We start from the raw sequence: 11,889 nt of genomic DNA, 5'->3' as shown, positions 1-11,889 counted from the left end.
ATATTATTGAGATCAAATTCAGTGGCTTTTATGACATTTTCTTTTCCCATTGTTGGACGTTTCAAACTAGATTTCTATTCAGGGTTTCTACAGGTGGCAGCAAGTCAAATCTAATGCTCTAAACCAGGGGTGTCCAAACTGCGGCCTGTGGTCTAACTGCGGCCCACGTTTAAATGGCCCGCTGCCATTTCTAAAAATAAAATTGATTGAATTGAATATATATAAAATAAAGGAAAAGCCATTAATCGAAAGCTGTGATTCAATTAATGAAAAAGCATAGTTAACGTTTTATTGAATTTGCTAACTTTAATACAATAGAGGTGAAGTTCTACCGTTCTCCTCTACAGAGTGTGGGCCAGTTGTTTGTATATTTTTCTGTATGTGGCCCTCAGCAAAAAAAGTTTGGATGCCCCTGCTCTAAACATTCAATCAAAACAGGAATGAGGGGAAATGTTTGATTTTCAAAACTAACAGGGAGCAAAAGTCAGTGTCAAATTTCTAGTCAGAACTGCAGCTGAATTGGTCACTGTCACTGAGTGTGTTCGGTCTTCTCTTCTCAAGAAATCTCAATTTAATGCAAGTTTGAACCTGATTTAATGCTTTTTTACGGCCTTCATTGTCGCATAATTCATTTAATGCTTTTTAATAACCCCGCCTGTGCCTGTGTGAAAAGCGCTGCATTCTCTCCGTACACTGAAGCTAAAAAGCCTCGTCTAACATCCTCAATATAGTTTAATATAGGTAAATAATATATACAAAATAAAAATATGCATTGAAAATACAAATCGCCGGCTGGAAGATCTGCTCCTTTAGTTCATAATGTCGAGCGACTCTCACCTCCCGCCGTGTTACGTTCGGCAACATGGAAGAACCGATGTGTGTAGCAGCGCGTGGCTACGGTTATACAGGCCCCTATGACAGCTCAGTGCAGTTTACGCCGTACAAAAACAACAATAAAAAGTCAAACGACGGTTTTAAGGGCAAAGTGGTCGTGAATGGCAGAGCGTGAGACTGGATTTGGCAAAAAAGAAGAAGACAGAAGATAAAGAGCGGTATTGTTCGTGGATGTTTCGTAAAACCATGCAGCGAAGTTTAGCCAGAGTCTGTGGGAGAAGCGGAGCGGCTCAGACGCACTCCTCCGCCGACATCAGGAGGGGGTTAAGGTAGTCGAAGCCTTCAAACTCCGACTGGTCGATCTTCTTCACCACCTCGCTGCAGAGAGGAGGAGAAAACTGGTTGAAGCATTGGATTATACCTTAGCAGAGCAGCACAATCAAACAATTTCAAATTTGGCATCATGCGTAATTGCAGGATTTCAACTTGCTCTAGAGCGCCCTCTGAGGCAGCCGTGGGAATGACACATTATGAAACTGACGAAAAAAGGAAACTAGGGATGAAACGACTAATCGACGACTAATCGATTATTGAAATGGTCGACAACTATTTTAGTATTCGATTAATCGTTTATTGTTCACACAGACTAAAATGGAGCAAATATGAAATAAAAAATGTAGTGTTTTTGATGAAAACCTACTTTATATTTAGGGTCTGTAGTGTTTGGTACATTGTAAATTTCATTAATAGAGCCTTCAAAAAACATTTCTGTTTAGTTTACTCCATCAACACATCCTCAAACAGCGCCACTTAAGCTATAATGTGATAAAAAATTGAAAAAATAAAATTTTCCGACACCATTCTCAGATTAATCGACTACAAAATAATCGTTAGTTGCAGCCCTAAAGGAAACCAGTGAATAGATGGCACCGTGATGAACACACGTCGAGCGCAGAACAGATTCAGAGATCAGTGTTGGGCCAGTTACTTTAAGCTTGCAATATATCATATGTCAGTAGTTTATGTTTGTATTACATGTTACTGTTTAAAAAATGTAGCAGAGTTACACTACTAAGATAAGATAAGATAAGATAAGATGATACTTTATTGATCTCACAGAGAAATTGCATAAAAAATTGCATATGAGCTACTTCTGAGTTACTTTTGGCAAAATATAAACTGAAAATGGTAATAATGCCACTGAACAGAAGTGCAGTGAAAGATTACACTATATATAGAAACAGACGGCATCTCGTCATAGAAGGGGGCGTGGCTTCGCCGAGGGGGAAAATAGAATCTTTAGAGAAACACAAATTTTCACTCGTTTTAGCCGTTTCCTGGTGAAATATGAACGTATCTATCACATGCAAATAAAGTCAAGTCTAAATCAGGTCCATCTGGATGTTTATTGACAGCAGATTGTTCAGTAGAACGGCAGTTGTAGCATTTGCATTAGCACAATGCTAACATGAAGCACCAAGTTAGCATTCTCTGTTATTTATGTATTTATGGACTGTTTGCTCCTCTCCACGTCTTTGTATCTTTATTTAGTAGAAAACTATATTCATAATTCAGCATTTCTTAAAGTAGTTTTTGAATAATTAGAGAAAGTTATTTTTTTTCTTAAACATTTCCCTTAACTGTTTTCAAAAATATAAGATACAAGAAAAAAACTTAATCCGATAGGGCTCAACTTCAAATGCAGTTGTCTTTTGAGTTACTTGAATTGTAATGTATGTTCCCATATTTTGTGTAAGTAATATGTTATATTCCTTAGTTACTGAAAAAAATAGTAATATATTTTTGTAACTTGTAACTTAACACAGTCAGATTGATTATGGGCTTTGAAATGCACAGGACAGTTTCGGGAAATACAGATCGGAGCTCTTTAGCAGTAGAAGAAATAATGACTAACGTGAACCGAATTACTCAAAACTGAGAATAAATTAGCAAATCGCCATAAAAGCAGTTATTTAGATGATGTAATGTCCTGCAGGTTTTATGTTTCTTGTGGTGTGTGAAACGTACTCGTCGTCGGGCGTGAACTGGATGGGCTCGTTGGTGAACTGTGCATCGAAGTTGTCCAATCCGAATTCTCCTGAGATGTTGGGCTTAAAGGGAGGCACCACCTGTTTATGCTCCAGCTGTAAACAAACGAAACAAAAATATATATATAACATTTTTAAAGCCATACCAGCGCGAAACATATCAGGTTATATGTAACTGAGCCCCAAGAGCCACTAAACTGATCAGGTATCACCATAGCAACATCTCCATGGTGACAAGTGTGTGATGGCCGCTCCCAACTAAATGATGACTCGGGTCCGAAAGACTAAATTAAATGTTTTCACCCATTCAAACGCTGTAAGGAAAAAAATGCTTGTGTCGCAGTCGATTTATAAAATTAAATATTCTGCAGTTTGGCTTGAAAAAAAATTCTAATTTTCTCAACAACATGCCTTTAATACATGATCCTTTTACGTATAGGGGATTAATCCATAATAGTTTGATTTAACGCAGAACTAAGTAACTCATGCCCCTAGAGGCCACAAGCACCACTGCAGGTGTCGTAGCATGTTTGCCTGGCTTTGCCATACTCTTCCCCGTCTGGTCACGGAGCAATTGGAGCAGTTTGAAGGGGCGGGCCTAACGCGCACAGATTGTCAGTGAAATAAACCAATCGGCGATTAGCGGACGTGACGACAGCTGTGTCCAATTAAAAAAATATGAAGTGAATATAAACTCACGCGGAGAACGCGAGGCAAAATCCTTGACTACTTCATCCATGATTAGTTTTGGCTGATGTTAACGTTAATTGAACTAACAACATAGAGGTGCAGCGAGTGACGTAACCTTCTCATTTCTCTGTGACGGTCGTGATTGGTTCGGCTCGGCCTTAGCCGCCAATCAACAACTTGTTTACCGTGCGTGGCCAGACCCACTTTCTTTCGTGCAGAAAGAAGGTGGGTGTGGTTTATCAGGCTAGTAGCAAGTTGCTTTTTAACTCATGAATTGTCCGTGAGAGTAAATACTACACTGACAGAAAAGTGAAAGAGAAAGAGAGGGATATTGTGCATTGTGCCATAACCCAAGTATACAATGAAGATATTTTTTTCCACTCAAACCTGGCTGTAAACACTGCCCGACCCGGAGCAGGGAAAGTTGCAATTGCAGTTTTCTGGCCAGAGAGACCAGTGGGAGATGAAAGACCCCCACAAGCATCCCATCAACACTTGTATTACCCCCAGAGGGACTACGAAAAGGATTTATTAATGTAAACAAGCTACTTAATCCAGCCTTTTTTCTCTTCCACACACAATTGATTATAAAAGTTACTGCTTAATACAATTAAGCGACTCCTCATATTTTGCATGATACAGTATTTGCACTCGCTCACCGCTGCCCCTACACGTCAGTATCACAGTCATACATCCAAGGCTGGTGTAGGAGCAGAGAGAGGAGATAAAGGGGGGACAGAAGAGGGAGAGGGGTGTGAGCTGATCCTCCAGACGCTTTGACCGAGCGGAGGGTTCATGTCCCAGACCAGAGCGCTCCCCTGACTCACTGTCCGCTCTGACTGGCGGGTGATAAGGTACAGTCATAACAGTTAGTGAGGATTGTTAAAGGTTGAGATAAATACACTTTAGGCTCTTCAAAGCTATGAACAACTCTCTAAACTTTTATGAAAAAAAAAAGCTTAATCTAAAAGCTTCAAATCACAAAGGAAAAAACTCTCATTCTTTTACCATGAAGAAGATTTCTAAACATCAATAAAACATTTCCTGTGTCAAGGCTCTTTTGCTACAACTCCTGTGAATCACTTTGAACGACAAACTCAGATACATTTTTCCTGCATTTCTTAAATTTACACAAAGAACTGTTGAAGTCGTGGGTTGCTGGAGGAGGCCCAAATTCACGCGGAAAATCAATGCTCACAAAACCCCGACTTTAGCCATGCAAATCTAAAAGGCTTCAAAACATCAATAACACATTTCAAGGCTCCGTGGCAATCTCGGTCTCTCTTCCCCCCCCCCCTCCCTCGACGTAAAACAGTCGAGAAGCAAATGAATGTGGCCAGGTTACTGCAGGAAATCGATGCTTCTTAAAACCACAATGTTTTCTTTAGCCGTGCAAAACTGAAGGCTTTAAACTGTCAATAGCTCTTTTCACATTTCAAGGCTCCTCTGTGGATTACTTTCAGGAGAAATCTCTATTTTCATGACACGGTAGAAGCCAATGGAATCATAGCGCACAAGCCAAAATTTCTACGTCAATCTGCCAAAACAAAACAATAACCCAGCCATCGAATCCAAAAGCTTCAAAACATCAATAACGTCACATTTTAAGGCTCTTTGGCAATCACTGTCTAATATTCCCAACATTTCTAATATACATAATCCAGTGCACGCCAAAATAGTTGCCAACAATCAATATTCCTTTAGCAAATATAGTGTATGAGGCTTCTCTCAATAACACTTGACATTTCAAGGCTCATCTTTAACTCCTGATCACGTTGTGGATCCATCTCAATGTTATTAACAGCTCAGTATTTCTTAAAACCACTATATTTGCTTGAGCCATGCAAATCGAAAGGCTTTCATCATCAATACTACATTTTATGTTAATTAACCTTTATTTAGCCAGGAAAGGCCGGCTGAGATTTTGGTCTCTTTTGTCTGGCAGTCCCGGCTGCTTCCGGGTACTAGCAAACCAAAAAAAAAGACAAAAACATAAAAAACTCATGAATATTTCTGAAACTCAACTGGGAGTGACTGAACCTACTTATTTCTCAGACTCTTAGCCAAAAATGTCGCACCTACTGCTAAAAAGTCACTACTTCCAGGGCTAGCGTAGCTGCTGCGCCGTTAGCATTTTAGCATTTATCTCTGCTAACCCGGATGTACCGATATTGGTAAATATTACTTTTATAGCAGTAGGTTCAGCACTTTTCGCTAATGGGCCTGATAAATAAGTATGTTCAGTAACTCTCTGTTGAGTTTCAGAAATATTGATTGTCGTATTAAAGACTTTTTTGTAGTTTCTTGCAAATCTCGTGACCCGGAAGTAGAGCTGTGATGTCACCACTTAACGTGTGGTTTAAAACTGAGGTGGAGCAACTGAAAATGCTATGTCGGAAACTATGGTAAGTGCTGAATTACAGATTTTTTGTCTTCGTTTTTGGCAAATATGTCAGTCATCACTGAGAGAGAATCTACATAGAACAAAAACTGTCTCAAAGTTCATCGTCTTATCTGTCAGCACATGTACACTCATGTCTAATTATTTCCTCATAAACAAAATTCAAAAACATGAGTGTGACGTCAGTAGAAAGGACTCAGCCATAAAAACAACGTGGCAGGTTTGTGAATCCAATCATGGCCATCATCACATTCTAAAACGTAAACACAACCTATTGCCTGGTCAGCATCCACACCAAAAGCGGGACCATCAAGGCCTTTGCTAACAGCCAAATCTCGTAAAGTTAAGAATCTAATCACAGAGCACATTGTCACGAGGAGGATCTACCACCATAGATGTTGATGCTTCATCTTCTGTGAAAGTATTTGTCTTCTTGCTGTTGTTTATCTAAAGTATTTTTGTTCCAAACATACTTTGATTGGAACAGCCATAATGTATTCGTGTTGATTTCTCCTGTTTAAAATCTGACCCGAGTAGCTCAGGACTCCTTGCATCCCCTTTGCCACAAACACATAAGGATACAAATGTTATTGAGAGAAGCTCAAAGTTTATTTCTAAAGCGCTTTTCACAATGTGCTGTACAGAGGCCTCATATATTTGCATGACTAAAGGAATATTGATTGTTGGCAACTATTTCGACGTGAACTTGATTATGTATATTAGAAATGTTGGAAAAATGAGAGAGAGATTGCCAAAGAGGCTTAAAATGTGACGTTATTGATGTTTTGAAGCTTTTGGATTCGACGTCTGGGTCATTGTTTTGCTCGGTAGATTGACATAAGAATTTTGGCTTGAGCTTTATTAGTCCATTGGCTTTTAACATTTTATGAAAATAGAGATTTTTCGGCTCAAAGTATTTCACAGAGGAGTCTTGAAATGTGAAAAGTGTATTGAGTTTGAAGACTTTTAGTTTTCATATTTGTCTCCGCTTTTCTGGCTGATGCTGATGCGCCAAAACCAGCTTTTCTCTGGTTGGTTAAAGCAGTACTAAGTAACGTGTTTACCTTAATAAATCCTTTTCGTAGTCCCTGTGGGGGTAATACAAGTGTTTGTGGGATGATTGGAGGGTCTTTCATCTCCCCCTGGTGTCTCTGGCCAGAAAACCATGTTTGCAACTTGACTGCCACCGGACCGGAGCCACCAATACACACTAATGGAATCACGAAGAAGAAGCTAACATGCTAACGGGCAAAGCTAACTGTGGGCTAACGTCACTTTAAACAGTATTTACAGCCAAGTTTGAGTGAAAAAAATTACTTCCATTTATGTAATTGGATGCACAGTAACCCTCTCTCCCTTCGCCTTTCCTGTCAGCGTAGTATTTACTCTCCAACACGATTAATAAGTTAAAAAATCGTAACTTGCTATGACACCTGCAGTTGCACTTATGGCCTCTAGGGGCAAGAGTTACTTAGTACTGCTTTAATACACTTGTCAAACATACTTAAGAGAATTCAAAGAAATCCCCCCTGATCCTGGATGCACGTCTTCTGGAAGGAACAGAAAAAGCATGTAGTCTGACTGGCCAGGCTAGACCCAATAAGGGACCCTATGTACACGGTGAAGGAAGCCAAAGCATCTGGAGCAAACCTACAGAGGCACAGGAAGAACATGCACACAGGAGGATCCCACCTGGGCCCGGGAAAAGGCAGTAATCGAACCGGAGACCTTCAAGAGCGAACAACTGCTCCACTGTGGGCCTTCTGCAACAAACCTGCTCAAGCTCTTTCTTTTTGGCGCAATCTTGCTTTGTTTTGTTTTCCAAAGACTTCATCCAGTGGTCAAATCTAGCACTGAAAATCAATGCTTCTTAAAACTATATTACTTGCTTTGGTCATGCAAATCTAAACGCTTCAAAACATCAATAAAAGCATTTCTCATTTCTAGGCTCTTTGCTGAACAGGAAGCGTTTGGGGTCAGCGGCCGTCTCCGCTTCCTCAGACGGCGGTCACGTGACTTCACTGAATCCCGGGCCTTGTTTTTCTGCACTCTTCACCTCCCCGTCTCTGCATCGATGCGGCTCGAAGCAGGAAGCGGCCACAGATCACGTGCACTTCTCATTTGACCCGGGCTTTATGTTCTTCTCTCTCAACAAAATCAATCTATGGATTCGTTTTGACCTTTTTGGCAGCGAGACTGACTCTGCCCCTTCGAGATGATTAAAAATGAGAGCAGAGATGATGGATGTTGCATATAAAAAAAACAATCAACAAGACGCAGGAGATTGGTGGTTCACATGAGGACAGATGGGAAAATGCATAGCTCACTAAACACTGTGATTATACAAGTATTATCCAAATATCAACAGTATATTTGAGGACGATACTTGATTTCTACATCTTGCCAAATTACTTGAAGCAACAACAACCAAACTGATGCTTTATTTATTACTATACGCCACAGATTCTTTTCAGAAATGGTCCAACAAGCCTTTAGTGCAAGTACTTCGGTAATATGTAACTCCTGGTCATGTTTAACGGAAAAATAAAAAAAAAACCTTTTCACACAATAATGAAATTGTTGCAGTAGAGGTTGACGGATAAATCAGGCCAATATTTGGGTATTTTATAATATCGGCCGATCTAATGCCGATAAAAGCCGATATCTCTGGAAACAGACTGAATAGAGACTTCACGTTTTTGGTATTAGAAAGAGCTCACAAAAAGCTTTCCAACAACATCCTAAAACCCAGGGGAACTGAGAAACATCGGATCGTATTTATATATTTTATGTTGCAGACATTTGCTTACAATTTCGGAAGCATAAGACATCGAGACTTACCATATTTTCCGGATTATAAGTCTTTTTTTTTTCTTTTTCCATAGTTTGGCTGGGGGTAAATTCAAATATATAATTTCAAATGCCAGTAGAGGGCACTGCAGGCTAATCGAGCAGCAGAAAAAAGTATGGAGTGAGCGAGAAGCGGAGGCTACTCTTAGCGCAGTGAAGAAAACAAACAAAGCTAATCACGGGCTAAAAGCTAGATGGCCACATTTAGAGGAACGAGTTTGTAAACGAGAACTTTAAAAACGCGCTGCCGGGAGAGGCTTGTCAACCGCGCAGTTACGCCTCCGTGCCCAGGTCGTTGCCACGGCGATTGAAGCGACACCGATGGATTTGGAAATCGAGAGTTTGGTATGTTCTTTATGCTATAGTTATCTGACCTGTTTATGTGACGTTATCATGCCAGACGCCTATTTTAGTTTGTTGTTTATGCTTCAAATAACTAAACCATCTATGTGTTACGTTAGGAAACCGTAGCTACGCCTGTTCGGTCTGTTGTTTTCTTCATCATTAGGCATTTTTTGGCTGGTGCGTCTTATACTCATGAGCGACTTACAGTCCGGAAAATACGGCACAGCTTTTAGCAGCAATTGTGTTTCAAATGAGCTCCCTCTGAAGAACCTACTTAACATGAATGTCCTGAATATAATATATTAGCCCTATGCCCCCAAAATAAAGCGCCCCCTGCTGTCACAGTTCAACACACTACAGTTTAGAAGCATCAAGCACAGGATTACAGAAGAGACATTGACAAAAATCAGCCAAAATTATCGGCATCGGCCAAAAAAAATCCTCAAAACTCAGCATCAGTCTTAGAAAAACCCATATCGATCGACCTCTAAAAGACCAAGTTAAAGCAGCAGCAAACGAGCTCGGATATGAAAGTCTTAACCATGTCTCCAAAAATCTATATTAATCATTAATCTACAGGAGGAAGAAATAAATTAACACCAATAGCACATTTCCAGTAAAATTAAGAATTAAAAGGGTTTAATTCTAAAAGTTGCTCATGTTGGAAGCACTGTGTAGGATCATTGTCTCGCTAAAGCACTTATATAAGGTAATACACTGTAAACATCCACTGAGACTTCTGATATTACGGAATTGCCAATATCATCACTTCCCCAAAGACTTGAATAACTGCCCGAGACGGAATAATGCGCGAGATGGAAAACCCACCCGTCTGACGTAAAGGTTCATAGAGGTGTCAGGAGTGATAGACAAGTCACTTACGAGGTCCCAGTCCACGTTTCTGAAAAAGGGATGGGCCTGAATGTCTGCGAATCCGGTCTGGGGGTGACAGCCGAGGCGCTCCTTTGGGTCCTGAGCAGAGAAGAGGGAGAGGGGAGGGTGAGAAGAGGAGAGAGAGGTGTGCAGAGAGTGAGAGAGAGAGATACATAGAGTAAGAAAAGACAGAGAAAACAACTCGTGATTCAAGCAGGGTTTATGGAATTATAAAAAAGCGTTGACTGGGATGGAAAGATGTGTGCTAATGAAAGAAATTAAGTTCATTGATATAAGGTTGTACCATTTCTATATTTTTTCAAAACTAGTATGGGTAACATTTTAGATTACAGCCCGCAGGTTCTATGTGTAGGTCCATGTAACGAGAAAGTAATCACACACGTAAGTACAGGTAATTAAAATGCAAGGTGTACAACATGTAGGTGTATGTGTAGTAACGGGGTACAAGGTGTAGAAAAGGTGTACATAGACCATTTAATTGTTTGTAAACATTTGGGCTTAGCTGGAGGCAGGAAGTGAGATTCCTATCTATTTCCATTGTAGCTGTTGTCATAGTAACGATAAACAAATATCTAACTGTTTCTGGAAATATGAGATAAACCTTATTTTATCGTCTCAAATGTCGTTTCTCTTGTTCTTGCGCCTTAAGCCACAACAGGATCACATTATTTAGTTGTAGTTTTACACTTAAAATCACCAGTTTTTGTTTAATCTTATTTCTCTTGATCACTTCCTGCCTCCAGCTGATGTCACTGATGATGTCAGCAGCTAAAGGGTCTATAGCGTCTCACTTTAGATGACAGCCCGCTCATATGTAGTTACACAGGGTTTCTGCAGGGCATTAAAAAGCCTTGAATGTCATTAAAATTGGATTCAAATGGTCATTAAATCTAAATTTCTCTGAAAATGATATTACTGTATGAGTTCATTGAAAATACACTGAGCTAAAACATGTTCAGCAGCTATTTTGTGTAGATTTTTTTCTGCGTTTGTGGCATTAAAATTGACCACAGGGCAAAAAGCATTAAATTTGACAGGATTCTGCCTGTATTAACCGTTCGGAACGGTGTATTTGCACATTCAGATTCAGTTTATTGGCCATTTCCAGAATAAAAACCACATTGGAGCTCAAAGTGCATTGTCAACAATAGGGCTGTCATGATTATTACTATATCGACTTATCGTTCAATAAATAAATCTGTACATGTATTAGCAAGGACAATTTCAACCATCTCCACCATTATCTATCTATGATGTCCAATAGCATGTCCACAAACGCAATCCGATATAAATCTAAAAACACTCTGAATGAACAATGCCTGTAGTGTCTGAGGGCCATTACGCTTTGTCTGCTGACCCCGATAGTAAAGCCATTTCGGGGCCAACAGTGCTGGAGATTGATCCGGGCCGAGGCTGACCCCTCTTACCTTGTTCAAGAATCCCTTGAGGACACTTGCGGCTTTGACGGACAGCGAGCGCGGGATTCTGATCTGTTTTTCCAATATTACTGCGCACAGAAGAGGGAGAGAGAGGACAGAGAGGTGAGTACTTCTGTGTATCGGCGGGTCGGTGTGTGACGGCGTGAAGAGCGGGGTGAGTGGCGTTGACATTTCTGAGGCAGTAAAGTGTGGAGAGGCCACTCTGAGGAGCTGAGAGCCATAGGCGGAGATCAGTATCGCACTGCAGCAGGAGCAGGAGGGGGTGATGCACACAGAGAGGCCTTCACTATACAGTACAAGAGGTGCAGATACCTGTGAAATGTGAATGTACCAAACTGGAGAAGTAAAAAGTGAAGAGGTTGTTCTGGATGCTATTGACAGCGAGTAA

The 11,889-nt window shown here is 40.4% G+C and overlaps 1 protein-coding gene across 2 annotated transcripts in view; it reads right to left on the bottom strand.

Moving 5' to 3' along the window:
- Positions 1–571: 571 nt before the first annotated feature.
- The window catches only part of prkci (protein kinase C, iota), a 61,147-nt gene continuing 49,829 nt past the window's right edge, over positions 572–11,889 (bottom strand). For both annotated transcript variants that reach the window (XM_079569761.1, XM_079569762.1), the window contains 4 exons: positions 11,490–11,569; positions 10,051–10,140; positions 2,863–2,978; positions 572–1,212 (listed from right to left, as the gene is read on the bottom strand). In XM_079569761.1, coding sequence (XP_079425887.1) covers positions 1,125–1,212; positions 2,863–2,978; positions 10,051–10,140; positions 11,490–11,569 — 374 coding nt within the window. In that variant the 3' untranslated portion in view covers positions 572–1,124. The remainder of the gene's footprint in view (positions 1,213–2,862; positions 2,979–10,050; positions 10,141–11,489; positions 11,570–11,889) is intronic.

Source organism: Gobius niger (assembly GCF_951799975.1).
Source record: "Gobius niger genome assembly, chromosome: 13".
NCBI classification, from domain to species: domain Eukaryota; kingdom Metazoa; phylum Chordata; class Actinopteri; order Gobiiformes; family Gobiidae; genus Gobius; species Gobius niger.
Note: the sequence above shows the minus strand (reverse complement) of the source record. Positions and strands in the feature narration are given on the sequence as shown.